Source organism: Bison bison, unplaced genomic scaffold (assembly GCF_000754665.1).
Source record: "Bison bison bison isolate TAMUID 2011002044 unplaced genomic scaffold, Bison_UMD1.0 scf7180017864327, whole genome shotgun sequence".
Lineage (NCBI taxonomy): Eukaryota > Metazoa > Chordata > Mammalia > Artiodactyla > Bovidae > Bison > Bison bison.
This window is the reverse complement of record NW_011494899.1, coordinates 4,298,876-4,320,908: the sequence shown is the minus strand read 5'-3', so window position 1 is coordinate 4,320,908 and position 22,033 is coordinate 4,298,876. Positions and strand designations below refer to the sequence as shown.

The 22,033-nt window shown below is 45.0% G+C and overlaps 1 protein-coding gene across 1 annotated transcript in view; it reads right to left on the bottom strand.

Annotated features, from left to right (window-relative positions):
- Positions 1 to 22,033, bottom strand: part of APPL2 (adaptor protein, phosphotyrosine interaction, PH domain and leucine zipper containing 2) — a 51,379-nt gene that overhangs the window by 13,479 nt on the left and 15,867 nt on the right. The window contains exons 3-14 of the mRNA XM_010853390.1: positions 19,341 to 19,400; positions 18,710 to 18,781; positions 14,077 to 14,164; positions 11,487 to 11,528; positions 11,317 to 11,375; positions 10,236 to 10,382; positions 6,873 to 6,955; positions 3,480 to 3,638; positions 1,882 to 2,070; positions 398 to 440; positions 237 to 293; positions 49 to 137 (exon numbers count right to left, since the gene is read on the bottom strand). Of these exons, the coding sequence (XP_010851692.1) occupies positions 49 to 137; positions 237 to 293; positions 398 to 440; positions 1,882 to 2,070; positions 3,480 to 3,638; positions 6,873 to 6,955; positions 10,236 to 10,382; positions 11,317 to 11,375; positions 11,487 to 11,528; positions 14,077 to 14,164; positions 18,710 to 18,781; positions 19,341 to 19,400 (1,088 nt within the window). The remainder of the gene's footprint in view (positions 1 to 48; positions 138 to 236; positions 294 to 397; positions 441 to 1,881; positions 2,071 to 3,479; positions 3,639 to 6,872; positions 6,956 to 10,235; positions 10,383 to 11,316; positions 11,376 to 11,486; positions 11,529 to 14,076; positions 14,165 to 18,709; positions 18,782 to 19,340; positions 19,401 to 22,033) is intronic.

The following is a 22,033-nucleotide window of genomic DNA, read 5'->3' as shown; positions in this document are numbered from 1 at the left end:
ACAAAGTTTGGCTCCACAAAAGCTACTTTTCTTTTGTCCTTTAGTTACCTGGGGCATGGACTTTCTTGTTTTTTTGCAAAGCTTGTAATTGGAGTCACTGCTTGGAGAGCCGTCTGATTCAACTTGATGGCGACTGCCTAAAAATCCACAGGAAACACACTCAGGTCCAGGAGGTGGACGCTTATCTTTCACACTAAGAAAAGTGCTGAGATGCAGGTGGGGTGGCTGTGAATTACCTCTGGGTTGTCAGTCAGGTAGATCTGTCTGGAGATGTTGTTTATTGCACATATCCACTGCAGAGAACATAAACAAAACAAAACAAAACCAAAAAAAAACCCTGCTGAATCCCAAAGTCATCCACCATACTACAACAGAATGAAACAAACGAAATCTTTACCTCTTCATTTTCCTTTCTGCTTTCTGCCTGGAGGATTATTCCCCTGAAATAAAGTACATCTGAGTAAGTGCTGCCCAGATCTCTGTGACTGGGACATACTTCCCTCCCCTGGGCCTCAGGTTTTCCATCTCTACAGTGAGCAAGCTGGACTCAGAACCTGCTAGCCCAAGGTCATGATTCTGCAGCATGGACCATCTTGTGGCCCTGCGTAGATGATCCAAGGTGGCCAAAACTGTGGCCTACCACTCCTCCAGCCACACCCAAAGAAGAACCTGCAGCCATTCCACGCCTTCCTAAGAACTGAATCTCTGCATGCCACGGACTGGGAGTAAGACACACATAATACTGCCCTACTTTCATAGAGGCATTGCTCCTGAAGGGACTCCATACCTGCCAGTTCCTGTGTTACTCATCCCATCTCTGGGAGCTGGGGAACATGGATCATATCCCTATTTCTTATCTCAGGGAAGTGAAGCCCAGAGGAATTTCATAACTGCCTGGGACTGTGACTAGAATCCAATATCTCCATTCCCAAGTCATTTCCCAACACCCAGGGAGGAAGGATGATGTCTAAATATGCTCTGCCATTCTGGGAGAAGAGATGGTCTACACCATACAACACTGCTCCTTCCCCTGAGAATCTCAGCTCAGAAGCCCAGTGGAGAAAGGAAATGTAAGCAGAGCAGCTCTGAGCACAGGGCCACTCCTCCCCACAAGCAGGTGAAGCCTAGAACACTTCACGGGGCTCTGGACTCTGAAACAATTTCAGACCACTGCTCCAAGTGAGAGGGGATCCCGCTCAGACAGGGTCTACTGTGATGATATGAGGCTGTCACTGTGTAAGTGTGTGGTCACTTCAGGGCCCAAGGTGCACAGCAGTACATGGGGACAGCGTGTTAATGAAACGACGCTGCTGCAGCCGAACGTCCTGCTCACATCAGCTGTGTCAGCTGGAGGAGTGGACTCCTCAGGCAGGCACCCACTTTCCCCTTTAGCTGCACAGCCAACCCCCATGATGCGGACACAAAGGCTTGTCTAGTAACAGGAAGAGCCTGGCACCACCCCTCTCTTTGAGTCTCTACTGATCAACAGCTCCTTCCATCGCTGTCTACACATGTAGGTCACCCCTTCTCCAAAGCCACATACAAATCCTCCCTGGGACTTCTTTTTTTTGGCTGCGTGGCATGCAGGATCTTAGTTCCCTGAACACGGATCCAACCTGCACCCCCAGCAGTGTTAAGCATGGAGTCTTAACCACTGGACCTCCAGGGAAGTCTCCTCCCTGGGACTTCTTAAAAAAGGCAGGCTGGACTCCATATGGTCTTGTGTCCTTGCTTAAAGAGAACATAAAACCACCCTCCGGGAAGGTCGACATCACCCAGAGCGGGGCCTCCCCCAAGGAGGGCCAGCACAGAGTGAGCTAGGAGGCCCTCGCAGAGGCGGACTCACTGCCCGTTCCTCCCACATAAACCCGAGTGGCCTACGCTTTTCCATTGGGAGTGGTGATCTGGAAGCAGTATCGTCGGTCCTCACAGTCCACCGCCATCACCGAGCAGTTGTCCAGGTCCTGGATCAGGCCCCCGGCCACGGCGCCCCTGGGCTGGCACATGAGATTCCCGCCTTGGGTGAAGAAGTAGAGTCTCTCCCAGGTGGTTGAGACCAGCCCTGTTTTACTGTGAGAATTGAATTGTGAAAAGCCCATGAGCATTAGGAAGCATGAATGGCACCTCAAGAGTCTTGCTGCCTTTTTATGGGTATTGGTAGTGTTTCAGAAACGATGGGTTTCTTGACATTAAAGTAAAAGTGCTTTGAAAAGAATTCAAGTGCAAAGACTAGCAGGAGAGGGACAGTGCAGCCTGAATGAGTGGGGAGATGACAGGCTCTGCTGGTCCCAGGGCCAGCTCCAGGATGTGGGCGGGGACACCACTGCAGCCAGACTTTGCTTCTCAACCCAGTGTCAGCCATCGGACACTGAAAACCTAGAAGACCACTTCACTAGACTCAGAGCTCAACTGCTCGAAATCTAGTTACAGAGTTACCAGGGTCACCTCAGCCCACAGCACATACCGCAGAATCCTGGGCACTTTTTATCAGACTGGGTTTTGTTCCAGCTTAGATGTTATTCTTGTTTTGTGGGCTGTTTACAAGAGAAAAATCCAGTTCCTGGCCAGTAACACCAGAACCTTGTGGAATGTTCTGCACAGAACTAAAGGAGATACATGGCCTGTGATCTTGACAAGCTTTCCAGACTTTTGAAGAGCTCTACCCTGGAAGGAAAGCAGCGGGCAATTCCTCTTCATACCCCCTCCATTTGGGGGGCGTTGAATATATTTGCTTCATTCAGTGTATGGAGTGTGACTATGCATGGGGCACTAGGTTTCCTGCCTCAATAATTACAATTTCCAAAAATGGTAACAGCTAACACTGGAGTGCTTATACCTGCTAGGAATTACCTCAGTTAATCTTTGTAGCAATTTTAGGATGTAGGTTCAGTTTTCAGCTTTATTTGACAAATGAAGTGACTGGGGGCCCAGCCAAGCCAGGGTGTCTGACCAGTGGGAGTTCACCACTGCACCTGCTCTGCTCTTAGGCTCAGGTAAATCTGAGTGTCTCGTTCATTTGAGATGGGCAATTGGAAGACCTGAAGGTTAAATGTGAGATTCAGTCTACAGAAATCTAGACGACTCTGAAAAGTTCCTGGCCCGCAAGACTCTGGCCTCAGTGCTGGGTCACTGGCACACTGCTCTCACCCACTGGGGGTCTGAGGAAGGGTCTCAGTGGTCTAGGACGATGACCAGTAAGAGCAGTCTACTTACAAATGACCCTGGTGAGCAGGAAGGGGTGGCCTGTGGTGTCTTGGAGTCCATGTACTGGGTTCTTACTCACACGACTGTTTCAAGCCCATCTCTCAGTGCAGTTTGGGAGCTGGCCCAGGTCCTGTGTCCCAGGCAGGAGGGGCGCCTGGTGGGAGCTCTTCCCCACCCTCACACCTCCCCCGCCTTTGATGGGGCACATAACAGGTGCTCTTCAGCCACTGCTAGGGAATACAGCTTTCAGATGGGGGTGGGCAGAGCACTCTTACTTTCTAAGATTAAGGTAACCGGCCTTCTGGATGAGGTTCCTGTTGACCTGGGGTGCAGCCACATCGAAGTCTGGGGTGTAAACAGCTTCATCGAGAGAAAGTAATTCTTGCTGGGATGCCCTCATCTTCTCTGCTTCCACTTCTAGTTCCACCTGGATGCTTGAGACAGAAGGTGTCAAGTCAGTCACTTGTCACAGCAGATGGCAGAGCCTCCCCATGGCTTCCTACCTCACACAGGATACAAAAGGCTCCACCTGAGGCCCTGAAAGCTGAAGACCACAGGGACTCCAGTCTGTTTTACTCAAAGTGTTAACAGGACTGCTGTTTTCAAACAGAGCATAACTGAATAGCACTGGGTGAGGCCTGAATCCAGGTAAGCAGTTACTCTGCCGACACAGTGGTGTCCAGGCTCAGAACTACCAGGGCGAGTTTGAGAAGGCAAGCCCAACCTCAGGAGCCACAGGTGCTAGCAGCTGTGGAAGTGCCAGAGAGGCAAGAGGGAGACGGCTGTCATTCATGCACCCACCTACCCGCCATCTAGGCAGGAGTGGAGACAGCCATTGGAGACTGGAAAGCAACTAGAGCGCAAACACAAAGGCAAGGCCGATGCTTTTCCCTTGTGTGACAGCTACTCAACTGCCCAGAGATGGCCGGAGATGGCACGGGCTGGCAGGCCATAGTTTGCCCATGGTCTGGCTTTCATTTCCTTGTGCCCTGAAGTATGGAAAACCTGGAAGCTTTACCTTGAAACAAGCAGCTGCCCTTTCTCCTCGATAAGGTGAGGCCCCAACAGCTACCACACCCAGTGAGGACAGCCTGGGTTATAAAGTCTTAAACACAATCTGCCAGGATGGTCCCTCCACCCAAAAAACAAACTCTAGAGGCGCTGCTCCACTTCCCCACTGCGCTAAGGAGACAGGACTGAACTCCAGTGTTGATTTCAGAAGGAAGCCTGGGGGCCAGCGAGTCCAGGGTTTTAGAATGAGCTCCTCAGCATTTCCTTTCAAAAGCATTCTGCAGGTGAGTGAGCTCAGGCTTGGTCATTCCATGTTCTCCTCTTACAGGTTCAGTGTCTACTGGCTGGGTCTTGTTTAATGTTTCCCTGATACAAGCAGGCAGTCTGAGTTAATTTTGGCTATTTAGACATTTGAATGGAATGCCTGGGGCTCCACCAATGAACCTCATTAGTTTAACCTGCCTGTCACTGCCAAGGCTGAGACAAAGAAAGGAGAAAAAAAAAATTAAGCAGTAAGGATTTAGAAAGAGGAAGCCAAATGTATACAGAACCTTGTAGGCTCATCAGCTTTTGTGAGAAGCCTCTGACGATCTCATGAAAGGTAAGCATGCTTACCCCCAGGAAAGCCCTCATGTGAACCAACACAACATCGTGCACACAACTGCAGGGAGCTTTTAGTACCTGTCCCCTCCCCTCCCCCACCCATGTGGACTCAGGCTCAAACACTCTGAGCTAACACAGGAACTCAGGAACAGGGTAGAAAAGTCACCATCTTCAAATGTTCCCTTCATAGTTTTTTTGGTGTTTTTTTTTTTTTTTTACAAAATCATGTTTTATTTAATTAAAAAGTGTGTGTGAGAAGGAACCAATAAAAAAGGCTGAAGTGTTATCACTTGGAGTAGGATTAAAAGCAAAGCCCCTGGCACCAGGGGTGGTTTGAAATACCACCCATGTGGGTTCAGGCTGGGTTCTGAATCCTCCCACAACTGGATGGGAGGCCAGGCATCCATCTCCCGGGGAAGCACTGCAGAGCCCAGGGCCGCCACGAGACACCGTTCCCTCGGCCTCTCAGGTGGGCTGGCTGCTGACATATAGCAGTGCAACATAGGCTGGCAGGGGGGGCAGCAGTATTCATCTACTCACCAGAAGAAAATGTAAGGGATAGGAAAATGATAATTCTTAATTGAATGCTTTCACTGTTTGAACCAGGAGGTTCCGGGGCTCCCAGGTTCAGCTGGGAACCCCACCTGCTGCCTCTGTTGCAAAATGCCTCGTCAGGCAGCAGAAGTGCAACTCACAAAAGGAGACCCAGCTCTCAGGAGCAGGCTGTGTGGCCAGGGCCCAGTCACGAGACTGTGGGAACAGCTGGTGCCCTGGTGACGGTTCAGAGAGACACCGACAAGGAGAGAGGACGCGAGCACTGCAGAGTGCCGGAAACGGGCACAAACGTCCTGCCCTCCGTTAATATAAAAATCTAGTCCACGAGAAAACCCTGAAGCACAAGAAGTTCTTGCAGACACAGAAAACCATGGGATTCTGAGAGTTAAGGCAGGATGAGAGAGGCGGCGAGAGATAAGGGAGAGAGCGTTTTGCAGTGACAAGTTAATGGGCTCCCTATTTTCATTTTTTCCTGACACTCCCAGGGGTTCACAATCACATTACAAGGCAGGAAACTGAATTCAGATTTCACAAACTGCTTTCTAACATAATTATAAATTTAACGTGCATCAGCAATCAGAGGAAAAAAACAGTTTAGGGACTTTTACCAAGTAATATATGCTTTCCTAAACCACAACTCTCCCCGTGTTGCCCAAATAAATTCTACTCCTTGGCCTTTTAAAGATACTTTGAAATGCACATCCTCAAGAAAATGAACAACACTCATTTTTCCACACAAAATAAGATCCTCTACTTATATTTCTATTTTGTACACTGACTTATCAGTTATACATCTATATATACAGAGAGACAACATTTCTATATTCCAGGAATCGTGAGGAGTGCTCAAGGAACCGCACATCTGTGCTGTTAATGAAATGAGCCTGGCGTTGGCGGTGCCTGGGTGCCTTCCATGAGTTCACCAGCGGGGACACTGATGACAGGAAGCAAGGAGACTCGGAGCAGCCGCAGCCTCAATTAAACGTGGGCAGGACAGTCTGCATTTGCAAGGCTGAACTGCAGTTTGTTAAATGAATTTTAAAAAGGCTTAATGTCTTATTTATCTATTTGTCATTCACAAATGATGCTGAGTTTCCTGAAAAGCTGCAGCACTTCTGGCTAATAACCCCATTAGCTCTCAAAGAAAAAAGCAAGCCACTCTTCTAAACTGGACTCATAGGCTTATAACGTGAAGATCTTAAGAAGAGGAACTTGGACTTAATGGGAAAGTACCCTTGTGGACATTTTAATTTTTGTTTAGAATTTGTAGTAGATAGGACTCTGGCTCCATACAAGTCAAGAACTGCAGAAATCATGGCTTTCCAAGCACACTACTCATAAAGAGCACAGCAAAGAGATGGGTGCCGTCTCTGAGCATTTATGGAGTGGAGGCGGTCAGGGTAGGGGGCTCTGTGGGGCCCTCCCCTCACCTTGCAGAGAGACTGACTCAGGAGAAAAGATAAAAGGCAAAGGAGATTCAAACCAGAGCACAGCATTACCTTTGAACCATGTCTGCGACGGAGGATAAGAAGCCGTCCATACTCTGTGAAAACATCTCTGCTCCCTTCTTAAAAAAGTTAATCTGAAAGATACAATTATGACATTCTGAAAACTGTCTGGGAAAGGTGATTGACAAAACTCGTGAAATGTGAGCTTGACAGCACCAGGGAGATTGACACTAGCGGGCCCTCCTGCCAGCAGCACTGGCTGCCTTCCAGCTGAGCCCCACCTCACCAGCCGAGTTAGTCCCAAAGCCCACAGTGCCTCGGAAGAGGGAGAAGGGTGGAGCCTGCTAACTCGCTAAAAGGTTGTGAAGACCAGAGGTAGTGTAAGTGCTTGGTACATACCCCCCTCATCAATAACTCCTACTGATAATTATTTAGATATTATCATCTGCCTTTTTCCTGTGTGAATTTAGAGTCAACTCTTCAGGGCCAGTACTAGGTCTTATTCACCCTTGAGTCTCCGGCAGCTAACACGGTGACATGCACAGCACCAGCAAGAAGCAGAGAAGCAGTGTGCAGCTCTCAGTGAAGGGAAGGCCACTCTGACTGCCTCTTCTCACCAAGCCACATGTGGCTAAGAACACAGGCCGGACAGACGGTGACCTGGCTGCCAGCTTGCAGAAGGAAAATGGGGCTGAAGATCCTTAAAAGGCCCTTCCAACTCTGACATCAACTTAAAGGGGATTGTGTGTGAGAAGGACACAGCAGGTCTGTGGCATTGGGTAGGTGCTGGACACTGGGGGTGGCGCTCTCCTGCTCCCCATCATTCTGATTTGGAAGCAGGTCTTGCCCGGGTGGTGGGCATGGGAATCAACCTTTCACCTCTAAGAGGATGGGAGGTGTCATTGATACAGTTCTGACATCCTCACGCCTGGCCCCCCAGACACCCTGGGGAGGCACATACACCAGTGTTCTTAGTTCTCACGGTACAGAAACACAGTGCTCGGGGTATTCCTAATGCCAGGAATACCTGCAGGGAGATGCCCTGGCTCTGTGACCGTGGACCCATACAGAGATAAACACTGTAAATGCCACTCTGAGTCCCAGAAATGTTAAACATCAAAGTCTGTTAAATGAGCATTCTACATTTCTGAGGACACAGCACGAAGGTGGCTTTTCCTCTGCTTCCCTGCCCCGAACTCCTTGGAATTGATACTCTAAGTCCATACCTCAGCTCCTCTACTATTCTGTAAACACTGAGGGTAGAGGCTCATGCAGTCCTTTAAACAACCTGATGGAAAGAAGGCATTCACCACCGGCTTATACAACCACATGATGTACGACTCACCCTGTAAATACAACTTTTTTTGTGTTCTCATGTACCTGTACACAGATTACGAAACCTCAATCTGTGGGCAGGCATCAAGACTGAATTATGGCTTAATTGGAAACCTGTTTATTGAGGGCCAGAGAAGGAAAAACTGGAGTCAAACCACCTTCACTAAAGGGGGTGGTGCTGAGAAGTCTCACTGGTGCAATATCATCCGAAGACCTCAGTCCGTGGCCCTCTGTGAACAGCAGAAGTACTGTGGTCACATGATCATCAGCTACAGAAGCAGATGCTCTGTGGGCAGTGGGTACAGAGGGCTGATGAGGCAGGAGGACAGCGAATGCTTCAGAATCATCCAGAGATTCACGGTGTCAGACAACAACCTCGTTTACAGGAAGGAACTATAGTTTTTATCAGAATTCAAAAGTCTGCAGGGTGAGACTTTCATCCAGCCTTCTGTCTTGAAATCTGCATACTTTTCATATAAAAAATGAAACATGCCATCCTCTGTCCTCAAAAACGATGCTGCCACCACCCAACAAGGATGTGTGCTCTGCTCTGCCTTCCTAGGTGCAGGGGCTACACCAGCGCTACTGCACCCGATGTCTTGTCTTCCCCTCTGCGGCCAGGTTGGGAGACGTGCTGGAATCCTTGGCCGCGAAAGCCAGTGAAACCAGTCAGTATCAAACCCATCCTTCGGGCCTTGTGAGGACCCTCCTCTGACCAACCCAGCTCCCCAAACACTGACCCGTCAGGCCCGGAGCTGTTCCTCTTTCTGAGATGCTGAGTCCAGGTCCTTCCCTGACTCGGGGCCTCTAACTGAGAAGGAATTACTGCTCCAAAGGCAAGAACTGCTAATCAAGGAGGTCAGATGTAAGAAGAGGTATTAGCAAGGGAGTACTGGTATTCTCTAACAATGCCAGGACAAGGGCAGGGGCAGAGGGGCAGTATTTAGCAGAAGAGGGGAAGGCAGCAGAGTGTGAGTGAGTATACATGAGTAGACACACGTGCCCCTTCCGAGGAAGCTGGGCAGTGCCCAAGGATTTGCTGAGGACTGGAGCCCACAGCTGGACAGCGCTCATGTTTGGTTTAATCCAGCTTTACTCAGCTGACACACAGATTATATTGCTCTAGTTAAATATTACCTCTGAAGACATAAGCGGACCTTACTGTCCCCACCACTAAACAATGTAACAAACATACTGAGAAGAAAGCTGAGCTTAAATGTTTGAAGGTTCTCTCTTATTCTTTTTGAATGAAACGGATATTTTATTTTTTGGAAATATATGTATTTTTAAAATGTATTTTAAAAACAATAGATGCTCACATGTGGGATTTTTTTTTAAGTTGCTTTTTTCCTTCTCAACGTTTTGCTTCTTCACATTCCCTTCTGTTCCTAGAAGGTTAACTGAGAAGATTCCCAGGTATGTTTCTCATGTGCCCAACTGAGGTTCTGGAGCCAAGCTAAGTGGGGCAAATGCAGGGTAGGGGTGGAGTGTGAGGGATGGTGTCCCAGGTCAAGGCCCCATCCTGAAACTGTAGCCTCCCTGCAGACAGTGTTCAGTAGCCCGTGAAATGAGAGGAAGAAGCTGGATCAGTATTCTACAGAGACTTCATCAGGCAATGGCAACGTTTCCCCATGCCCCAGAAGCCAAGGTGCTGGCAATAACCTCAGCAAGGTTATCTTGTGAGAAGAGCCTTTCCTACACAGAATACAAAGGAACATGCGGAGTCCTGGTTGCAGGCCCAGTTCCACCAATCTGGGAGTCAGAGGCTTCTCAGAAAATTGGACCAGGCCTGGCTTTCATTGGAATCAGACACAAAGGCCATGCTGGCTCCTCCCCACGGGAGTCCTGGGAACAGGCCATTGTTTCCTGCACATGCAGCCTAACAAGTCCAGCTCCTGAGGACCCAGCCCCTCTGGAAGCTCTCCAGTGCTGCATCTAGTAGCCTCCAGGAAGGCTGTGCATCTGTGTTTCTTTCTCTGATGATGCTTCCATGTCTCCTAGGGGCTTTGTCAGCAGAACACCACCCTGTTCTCCACAGCTGGTCAGGTCTGAGGCCTCGGGGCAGGGGGACAGCCCTACCTGTCCATGGGCAAAGCCCAGCATGGGCTCCATCATGGCCACGCGCTTTCTGTACTGCAGCGCATTGAGGGCACAGTAGTACTGAAGGGAGGAAAGGTGCTGTTTTCGCCGGGCTGCGGCCACCTCCTTCACGATTTCAGCCTTCACCTGGTTAAGAGGGGAGAGGAAAACCAATGGCAAGCTGTCCAAAGCAAGCAGCAATTCTGTACGAGCTGGCAACTTCAAAACATGTTTGTTTATTCATTAGAGCAATATTTGTGACAAAAAACATAAGGTTCTCCCTCAAGTTTTTAAAAAGTCAAATTAAAAATTCCAAAATTAATGGCATCTCAGTGTTTGTGAGGGTGAAGACAAGACTTTCTGCTGGCAGCACTACAAAGAACTACAGTCCTTTAGGAAAACGATATGGCAGCATGCAATCACAGCCACAAACATTCTGCTTCACTAGTAAGACTGTATTCCCGGGAAATCATGGAACGGAAGTAAAAGTTATATATCTGAAAATTTCGATATTCTCTATGTGTGTGTGTTAGTCATATAGTCGTGTCCAACTCTTGGCGACCCCATGGACTGTGGCCCGCCAGGCTCCTCTGTCCATGGGATTCTCCAGGCAAGAATACTGGAGTGGGTTGCCATTTCCTTCTCCAGGGGATCTTCTTGACCCAGGAATTGAACCCGGGTCTCCTGCACTACAGGCAGATTCTTTACCATCTGAGCTATACGGAAGTCCCTGATATTCTCTATAGCAGCTAAGAAGCTAGAAAGCATGAGTTAAAGAATCAGAGTCTACATCCAGGGCAAGGAGATCAAGTGCCTGAGTATATATGAGTCAGATAATCATATGAGGTATCAAGCTTAAGTTAGAATCATTACATGATTATCATTTTACAATGGTTCCAAGTTCATGTTTAATAAACTAGTTTGAAAAGCTAGAACCGAGAAACAAATATTTTTAAAAATTCATGTGTAAGAAAAAAAAATTCATCAGGACACCCTCAATGCCACAAATTCATAACAGGAAAACATAAAAGAAGCTTAAATAAATTAAGTGAAAAATAACATGGAAGGTAGGTTTTCTTACCTTTTCATTCTCCTTTTTTTTAGGAAGCCTGCTATATTTTGCCATTGAGAGGTCATGCTCTAAAAATAAACAGATATTTTAGCACCCAGATGGGTTGAAAGGCAAGACATTCATTCAGCATCTCTACCCACAAACTAAACCCTCATACCAAGACCAGAGAAGATGCTTACCGCTGCTGGCAAGTCCGAAAAGATCCTTTAAAGTGCTTACTTCTGAATAAGAGAAAAGAAACATCTTAAAACAAAGAAAAAGTATGCCAACCCAGAGCTCTGTGCTTTCCCAGGAAAATAAAGACATGTACATGGAAGGGGAGAGTCTTCACCAGCACTCCCAGGTCCTGGTGAGTGGGGATGCTTGCTTTCATGAAAAACTTCTGAAGTGATCTAGTATACTGTACTTGCAACAAGCCAACACCAATAAATATTACCCATGTAGGTGCCACACACATCATGTATAAAGATGGCTTAACAAAGTCTAAGACCGAAAACACAAAGTCAACGTTAGAGAGCAATGACCGTCCAAGGTTAAAAACTTAAAAAGCACGGAGATATTTAAAAGGAAGAGACACTTTCTACAATTCTATAATAATCCATTTTTACTTTATCAACAGAGAAAAAAGCATTTTCACATTTTGTATGTTGCTTTTGTCTCAAAACTGCTTCCAGCTTATAAATTTCACTTCACATTTTTGTTATTCTTTCTAATATGGGGGCTACTTTCTGCCTTTCTATTCTTTAATTTTTCTTTCTTTCTCATCTTTTACTTCCCATTGGAGCAGTTTTAGAGTTTTTTCCTTATCAATTTTAAATCACCTGCTTAAAAACTCTTGTATTATCTTAATTCAGATTATGTACTTATACTGGTGGGTAAGCAGGCTTCCCAGATAGTTCAGTGCTAAGGAACCCCTCTGCCAATGCAGAAGACCCAGGTTCAATCCCTTGGTTGGGAAGATCTCCTGAAAGAGGAAATGGCAACCCACTCCAGTATTCTTGCCTGGGAAATCCCAGGGACAGAGGAGCCTGGTGGGCTACAGTCCATGGGGTCGCTAAAGAGTTGGTATGACCCAAGGCAAACCCTTCAAATCTCTGTCTTGGTGTCATCAGAAAAGGATAACAACTTTTTTCATGAATACTAAGAGACTTTTCACTACTACTGGATACTTTTATTCTCTTAAAAAAAAAATTATCATCCTGGTAAATACTACTATTCCACAAGTTGAGCCCTCTGGACTAACAAGGGCCACGTCATCAAGGCTGCAGAGCATTCTCAAGCTGAGGTTCCCACCAACAAACCTGAGAAACATCAGTCTGACCATACAAGTCGTCAGGGGGGATTCTTCTGTCTCCAAAAGACTTAAGAGTTCATTTTTTAAATGACACCCCTACATGTTTCTAATATTTTCATTTAGAGAAAATCTTTTTTAAAAACGCACTCAATGAAGTTTTCAGTTACCACTGGATAAACAGCACAGGACAGGACTGTATTTAGGTCTGGGATTTACATGCGATTATAGATGAGCAACACTGAAAAACATACAAAAGTCTGCTCAATCGAGGTTTCTCTTCATACAAGCTGACATATTATGTATTATTTTTTATTTATCAAGTGTTACTGCTGTCAAACTGCCCTTGGGTGGAGTTTATGCCACTTCTGCCGTTTCTCTGTTGGCCTCAGGTGACATGATCACAGGGGATCTCAAAGCGAGGGGGAAGAAAGCTTTATGTTTACGATTTGGCCTTCCATGAATGGCATCTTTTCTGCCTAAAAAAACTTTAAGGTGCTGTATTTTTAAAGAGGAAGTACTATCCTGAACAACAGATCTTTCAGTACTCAGGTTCAGACTTTCTGTTCTGCAATTTTTTATATTGGTGTTGTAGAAAATACAATTCTTTACTCTCTGAGCAATGAATATTTTCAATGAAATAAAAATGGACAAAAGGACTAGAAAATCCACATTCCCAAAAGTAATATCAATTAAGCTTTTTCAAGATTATTTTTTCACTACCTTCATTTCAAATGATATAAAATTATTCTAAAGTTTTATTTTAGTTGAAGAACCAAAATTAACCCAAAAAGGCAACTAGGCTCTCTGAACTAGTCACATGTACTACCTCCCACTAAATGTGAGCTCCACTGTTGTACACAGCTATATCCCAGAATCGAGCACACATACTGCATGGTCCCCACTTTGAACTTTCCTCCTGAAGCTTTCCACTTACATTCCAAAGTATTCATGGCTCACAAGAACTGCATGCCTTTACAAATGCCCCCAACATGAGTCTGGGCAAACTCCGGGAGATAGTGAAGGACACGGAAGCCTGGCATGCTGCAGTCCATGGGGTCACAAACACTGGACATGACTTAGCGACTGATCAACAGCAACCTGTAATATGAGCCTTGTTAACTCTGTCTACTTGGTAAACATTTATTTATCAAAACTCAGCTCAGAGATCTTCTTCTCTAGGAAGCCTTCTTTGGCACCCTACCTTCAAAAGGGTAATAATAATGCCTGTGTGCTGTTTCTGTTCCCTGTACAGCTCTATCAAGCTGCCCCTGTCACATTACAATTGTTTCCAACTCTATTTTCTTATTAGCCTTTGACTTCCTTTAGGTGAGCCAAGAACACTGTGAGGATTTAATAAAAGCTGAAAAAGAGGGTACTTCTCAATAATCCACACACTTAAAGAAATAGTTTCAGGAAAAAAAATACTTAAAGAATTAATATTCTGAAAGTATATGCACTGAACTCAAACACTTTACCTGTAAGATCCTTTTCTCGAAATTGTATAATTGGTAGAACCATTGTGTCTGCCAACTGTTTAGCCAGCTCTGTATGGAGAACATTAAGCTGAAAGAAAGAGAAATCTATTGAAGAAAATTATACCTACTATTTCTGACATTGTCTTATTTCACCGAGTGATCACACTGAACACTTCCATGTGGTTAAAGAGCTCAGTTAGACTTCTTAGCAAATAAATTACCCTTCATAAAGCAGTAAATGTCAGAGGCTAAGAGGTATTAAAAACTAAAGGCAAGGTTCTAACTGACCAGTGCACCATTTAAGTTTGCTAAAGGAATTTCTGATTGGAGAAGGAAATGGCAACCCACTCCAGTGTTCTTGCCTGGAGAATCCCAGGGATGGGGGAGCCTGGTGGGCTGCCGTCTATGGGGTCGCACAGAGTTGGACACAGCTGAAGCGACTTAGCAGCAGCAGCAGCAGCAGCAAAGGAATTTCTGAGCCCGTGGTTATTGTTTGCTTACTGGGCAAATTCTGGCTCTGTGTTCTGGATGTGAGCCACACGCACACATCCAGAGAAGGAGAAGGAGAATGCTCTGATGTGTGGGCAGTAAGGTGAGCACTCTGCCAGGCCTGTGCGTGCGCGTGCTCTCTCAGACGGGGCTGAGGTCATACCTTAAAGACTGGCCTGCTGGGAACCCTGCAAGTATAGGCACTCGGGACCTGGGAATTGCCATGGAGAGAGAAAGCTCCCTGCGGAGACAACCCAGCCAGATTGCAGACCTTTCCAGGAGCAAGAAGGCTATATTCAGATATGCTCCTCCTCACCAGATAATTTCCACAGCTCTTGATTCTTTCCTCTCTTCCATCACAAGGCCTTACTAAATCCTGTCCTCGTAAAGGGTCTAGGAGAAATAAAAATCATCACCACCAGCACTAACACTTTGGAGCACCTCACGCACCACTTTGTGCGCCCGCTTTCTGTGCTTTTATATCACTTAGTTCCCATCTACTGTGTCAGATGGGTATTATTTATTATCCTCAGTTTTATAGGTGGGCAAATAAATCTCTAAATCTAGAGAGCAAATAAGTGGAACAGCTACAATGTTAATCCCTGGCTACTGGGATCTAAAATTCACGCTCTTTTCAAAATATTGTCTGGGATACAGTGTGTCTTTCACGCTCACAAAGTGGCTAAAACATTTAACGTGTGGTAGTTGGTAATGAACAGTGGAAGGCCCAGACTTCCAGATACTATGAGGATGCTCTGGGATTCCTGTTGGGTGTATAAGGAGAAATCACCCAGCGACTGTTTTTTGGGTAAATGTTAGGTGAAGTTTCTTTCAGCACCGATCAGTCACATGCCCGCATCCCCCTTTTGCACACAGATCTCCCAACAGATCTGGTCCTTCAGGGTGGTGCTTGCAGAGGCTGCTCTGACAAGATTAAAAACTGGCCTAAGGTCAACCATCTGTCAGGCAAGGGAGCAGCTGGCCAGTCAATGTTCCCCTTATCTTTCAATCAAGCCAAAGAATTGCAGTTGTTTTTTTTCCTCCCTGTGGAGGAACACATGAAGACAGCCATGCCAAAAAATGCATTAGCACAGAATGTGTTAACTACTTTTCCTGAATAACTGCAATAAGAAATGTACCTTTTTTTTTTAAACTAACAGTTAATTAGACGAATTCAATGAACTGGCTCTGCATCGAATGCTCTAATTATTTAATTTAATCTTTATAACAGCTTGGTTAAGTGGACTATCCTGCTTCTGTCATTTACAGATGAAAAAAACCAAAACACAGAGAGGTTAAATGGTTTTCTTTCCAAAGGTTATATACCTCAGGAATGGCAAATTTCTGAACTATTCATTTTCTTCCTAATTTCTTCTTAAGGATCAAGGGATCTGTGTCACCAACTCTTTACTTTGGGGCTTTGGGAGGTAAGGGATAATCACTTCCAAACACACCACCTCTGCTGAGAAGTGTGCAAAGAGCAGACCATCTCTTGGCACTTCAGTATCATCACACAGAAAATGGGCATCACAGCATGTTCCTTCCATGACTCTTTTGAGGATAAAACAATAACGTGAATAAGTAACACTCAGAGCAGAGGGCCTGACACACACTGGGCAATGGAATCAATAATGTCAAAAATTCCCTGTCTCAGATGCACTAAAAATAAGTAATCTAGAAACCTTGCTTTTGGTGAAATCATCAAGGATAGAAATCTCTATATGCCTATAACATCAAAGATCTGAATCCAACATATCCTATTAAATATAAGTGACACAAATCTCTATTTTTAGTTGGATTTTTCAATTTCTGAGTCAAATTACTTCTTTTGAAAAATTGTCAATCTGATATAGACCCAGGTAGAGAAAACTACCTCAAAAGTTACTCTCCACTTCCCACCCGAGTTAACTGCTTTCACTGGCTTAAGTCTTGACATCAAGAGGCTTGTGTGAAAAGTCACAGTGCTAAGTTTCCAGAAGGCTATGATACTGCCTATAAAAATCACACCTCCAAGCTTCCATCCTTTTGGAATGATCATTCCCCACTGAAAGAATCATCACTGGCCAATAAGTTCATGAAAAGATGCTCAACATCACTAACAGTTAGAGAGATGCAAATGAGAACTATAATGAGGTATAATAAATGCTGAAGAGGGTGTGGAGAAGAGAGAAGGCTCCTATACTGGTGGTGGGAATGTAAACCAGTGCAGCTACTATGGAAATCACACAGCATCACTTATGCACGCAATTTAAAATATGACACAAATGAGCTTATTTACAAAACAGAAACAGACTCACAGACATAGAAAGCAAACTTAAAGTTACCAAAGAGGAAAAGGTGTGGCAGAATAAGTTAGGAGTTTGAGATTAGCAGATATAAACTGCTACATATAAAATAAAGAACAAGGTCCTACTATAGAAGCACAGGGAACTATATTCAATATTGTGTAAGAAACTATAACGGAAAGGAATACGGAAGAAAAAATATATATCTGAATCACTTTGCTGCATACCAGCAACTAACACTGAAAAATCAACTATGTTTCAATAAAAATCAATTCATTAAAAAAAAAAAAAAAAGAATCATCATTCCTGCCCAGGAAAATACAGTTATGAGTAAAGATCTTAAAGTAGAAATCCTAATTTAGGGTTTCGACAAATAACCACATTTCCTTAGCAACTCTCTTTTGGTCAAGAAAACATAACTTCAGTGAGTGCAGACTACTGCTTCTCCCTCTGGGTTATTCATTTACTGTTAATTAAGAAAAATTCTTCTCACCTTCAACAAAATTACTTGTTGCTCTTCTCTAATTCCATTTTCCATTCATCTTCCTCCTCTTCTGGACTAGACATGCATCCATATTATTATACAGAGCCCCAGCAATGGAACAGAGGACAAAGCTCACTACCAACTGGACAGTTTGTATCTACATCCCTAGTGCCTCGAACTGCATCTGCTAAATAGCAGGTGGTCAGTATTTGTTGAATGAATATTGACTTGGTGAACTGAATGAACAGACAACTGGCACAAATTTATGTGAACGTTAGTTTCTCGTTCTTTAAACTGAAGACAGTGTCACCTTCGTATCAACAGTGGCACCGTGAAATGGCACCTGTAACTGTCTTGTTTGCTTATTCTCTGAAGATATTCTATTGTAAGTACCACAAACGCCTTGAAAAATGAAGTCGTTTACGCTCATCTAATTTGGCAGAGGGTGCTGCCCAGCACCCGCAGCACCTAAGCTCTTAAGTTTTTACAAGTAGGATTTAGGCACTTTTCCTATACCAATACCTGCTTTTCACAAATATTCCAGATATATTATACAACAGAGCCATACGAACAGTTGTCAGAATCTCTCTGTAGCGGGTTGACTCACACTCCCCGCAAAGTTATGTCTATACCACGGGAATTTTAGGGAAAAGGATCTTTGCAGATACAATAAAGGATCTCAAAATAAGATCACTCTGGGTTATCCAGGTGTGCCCTAAATCCACTGACAAGCGTTCTAATAAGAAAATAAGACAGAGACATGAAGAAAACAAATGGTGGTAGGGTGAGGAGAGACGGCCACGTGAAGTCAGGGGTGGAGACTGGGGTGATGCTGCCACAAGTCAAGGAACACCCAGAGTCACCAGAAGTTGGGAGAAGCCAGGACAGATTCTCCCCTGGAGGGAATGTGGCCCTGCCAACAACTTGATTTCATACTTGTGGCCTCCAGAACTGTGAGAGAATACATGTCCATTGTGTCGGACCACCTATGTGTAACTTTATTACAGCAGCCCTAAGACAGTAATTCTTCCTCCTTAGGAAACTGAATTCTTAGAAGTCTTTCTTTCAAACTATTGCTTATGTATACCAAGGCCTCTCCCCTCAAGCCAAAATCAAACATAACCGCATACAAATCTCATTTATGAAATGAGCCTCGGAAGATAAAGTTGAGATACCTTCTCAGATATTTAAATATATACCTAAAAATAAAAAGTAGGGTGAAATAAAGAGGAAAGAAAGTTTGAAAAAAGAATCAAATAAAAATTTGCTATGTATACCTATGGCTGATTCATATTGATGTTTGGCAGAAACCAACACAATTCTGTAAAACCTTTATCCTTCAATCAACAAAAAAATTGCCATGTTGCCATCTTACCTCATCCACCACTTTGGAAAAATAGTGGAGTGTAGAAATGACCTCTTCATCGCCTTTGCCAAGAGCAAAATTCTAAGACCAAAGAAAAAAAGTGCCAGGTGTTAGCTGAATGCCAGGGGATTCAGCACTATAGCATCATCCCACAAGATACTGCCCTCCACATCGACTTCCTCTCCTCCCAAGAGCACATGATGTCAGAGTGTCTGACTGCAGAGAACCAGAGCTCTCCCTTGTTCTGCCCCAGCCACGCCGTCACCTGCCCTTCCCAGGCTATCCCGTTGTTGGTCATCACCCTTCTGCACAGATAGAATGGTATCTTTCAGTTTCTTGCCTGGAATTCTTAGTGTTGATGCACTTGTAGTCCCTCAAAAAATACAAACCCTCAGGGCAGTTGATTACATTTGTAAGCTAATTTTAAGAATACGTACATAAGAATATATAGACTTTTGGATAATCATTAGAATTTATCAGTGGATAAGAAAAGGCAAGAACAAGAAAAAAAATGGAACTGGCCTATGGAAAAAAACAAAGGAAAGAAGGAAGGTCTCTAAAGGATGCCCCTAGAAAATTCCTTTGTAAGAACTCCACCTAGGACACTCTTAAGACATATGCCACGTATATATCAAGTCACCTGTTTTTCATATGCCAGCAGTTGCTTAGAAAGCTGTTGAGTAGCCAGGCACATTTCATTCTGTAGGGAAAAGAGAAGAGTAAGATTTGTCCAGCGCACACACACTCACTGAAAATAATGCCACCTCAGAGAATCCCTTAAACGTGATACGTATCTATAAAATAATAAAATACTTTGTTCAGAAATTATTTGAAAAACAAGACCAAAACAGAAAAAAAAATTTTTTTTTTTAAAAGCTTTTCTCATACCCACCATTTATAAATCAGTGCTCCTTCTGGTCATTCAGTCAGTAAACAAATGTAGTAAACCACTAAAATGTGCCAAACATCCAACCAAGGTTTGGTCCCTGCCCTCACAGGGTTTGTTGGGGAAATACACATTAAAAACTAGTTACAAGCATGATGAGACCCACAGAGGAAAGACTGGGTGCATTGGGAGGCTCTGATTGGAGGAGCTGGATGGTCTCTAATGAAGAGATGTTTTAAGCAGACAGACCCCTGGAGAAAGACCAGGAACTGGCCACAGGGATGGGCTTTCCAGGAGGGATGGGCATGTAGAAAAGCACCCAGCATGTTTGAAAAGCTATAAAGTGGGGTGTAGCTGGAGCTTGGGGTACAGGGAGTAGAAGTGAGACAAGCCTGGCAAGGCAGGCAGAGTGAGGGCTTGCAGGACTCTGTGGCCCAGCTGTAAGCAACATTACGACATGACACATAGTCGGATTCTACCAAAGTACAGCACTAGGTCAGTGTTATCCATGTGTTACCAATGATGGATGGTAATTCCGAAGCACAGCTACAATGCCTGGGAAGGTCCCTTTTGTCCTGTTTTTCACTGACAGACATGGACCACTTTCATCTTGTTGTATTTCTCCCTCTAATCCCTGGCTACACAGCAGCTGTCTACCACTATCCTCCCACCATCAACACATCCGGCCTAGAAAACGTGTCTTACATTTCCATAGCTCAGTGAAGGCTTCTCTTTAGGTTTGAGGTATACTCCTAAGAGAGGAATGGTGCCAGACGAGGGGAGGGTACTGGCCAGCCTTGACCTCCACTGCTGTTTGAATTCTCCTGGGTTTGCTGTGCCTTAGGGGTGAAAGCTTGAGTTCTGCCGGGGCTTGTTTTATTTTTCATGGGCCTCCTTTGCAAGATCCATCAGAGCCCAATCCTATGGTTTTTTGGCCTTCTTTGCAGATAACTGGTCAACCTGTTCTCCAATTTCCTTCATCTGTCCTAAGAAACAGCCAATAGACCCTGAAACATGGTATGCTCTCTTCTCCCCCAGGATGAAGTCAGGCAAACATAATGAAAATTCCTAGCTTTGGCATCCTACTGGGGTGCCACTACTTTGAAAACAAACTAGAGCTGACAGTCATGTAGCCAAGAGGGAGGCAAAGGAACAAATCCAAAAGCACTGTGTCCTGGCTCTAGACAGGAGTGTGCAACTGTTCTTAACACAGAGAAGCACTCCACAAGTGCTTAATGAATGGAGGAACAAACAGGGTTGGAGGACTCATCTAAATTTCAAGTTTTTAAACAATACCTGGGATCACAGCGTAAGGACAAAAATACTTTCTAATCGTATAAGGCAACATCACAAACAAGGGGGGAACAGAATACAGAGTGGACACGGATGATGCAGTCAGCCAGGAGACAGTCTGCGGACCATCTTCAGCAGTGCTGTTCTGACAATTGGGGTGCAGGGGAACAAGGGTCTCAGCCCATTCACTGAGCTGCTACTCTGCTGTATCAGAAAACCCCCTACTCCTCTTCTTTGAGTTCATGGCAGTGGGTCTGATATGGACCTGCTCAAGTCACCCCAGACAGCACAATGGAGACTATGATTTGCAGACCCACAGAATCATCCTAACCATAGCAGTGAACATTTACAGAGCACTTAATTCAAGCCAGATACCACACTAAGTGCATTCTTGGCATTGTGTCATTTCATTCTGACAATCCTGTAAGGCAGGTCCTAACTATTAACTTGATTTTACAGAAGAAATGGAGGCACAGAGACATTAGGCCATCTGCCCAAGGTCACATAGCTAGTTAGTAGCAGGACTGGGATGTGCATCCAGGTCTGTCTGAGTCTAAAACCCACGCTCTTAAGATCCTAAGTCCTGCTAAGAGAAGAGACCTGAGAAGACCACTACTTTGGGCTAGAGATGACACACTTTTCCTATAAAAGGCCAGATAGCAATTATTTTTGACTTATTGGATGGATGGTCTCTGTCATGACACAAAAGCAGCCATAAGTAATTCATGGGCAAATAAGTGTGGCTTTGTTCCAACTTTATTTACAAAAATAAGAGCCCAGTCCAAGGGCCATAAGGTGCTGGTCCTGTTTAGACAGTAAATGTCTCACAAGATTGTCCTCTGCCTCACCTCCCTCAGGAGGCTCTCCATGAAGCTACAACTCTTCAGAGTCAGGAACAGATTCTGCTCTTCTAGTCCATTCTTTTCTTTATTTTAGCTAAGTCTAAAATATTACTGCCCCACATCTGCCTCCTTAGAGACCAATCAACATGATAACCACACTCCTTGCTTTCATAACAAGCAAGGGCCACAGGCTGCTTGAATCCTGCTCGGCTTTAGAGGGTCCTGGCAAGCACCCTCACATGTAGTGGAGATAGCTGCCAGGGAGCTGCTGGCACCCGACTGTGCCCAGGCCTACGGGGGAGGGGGGGTTGG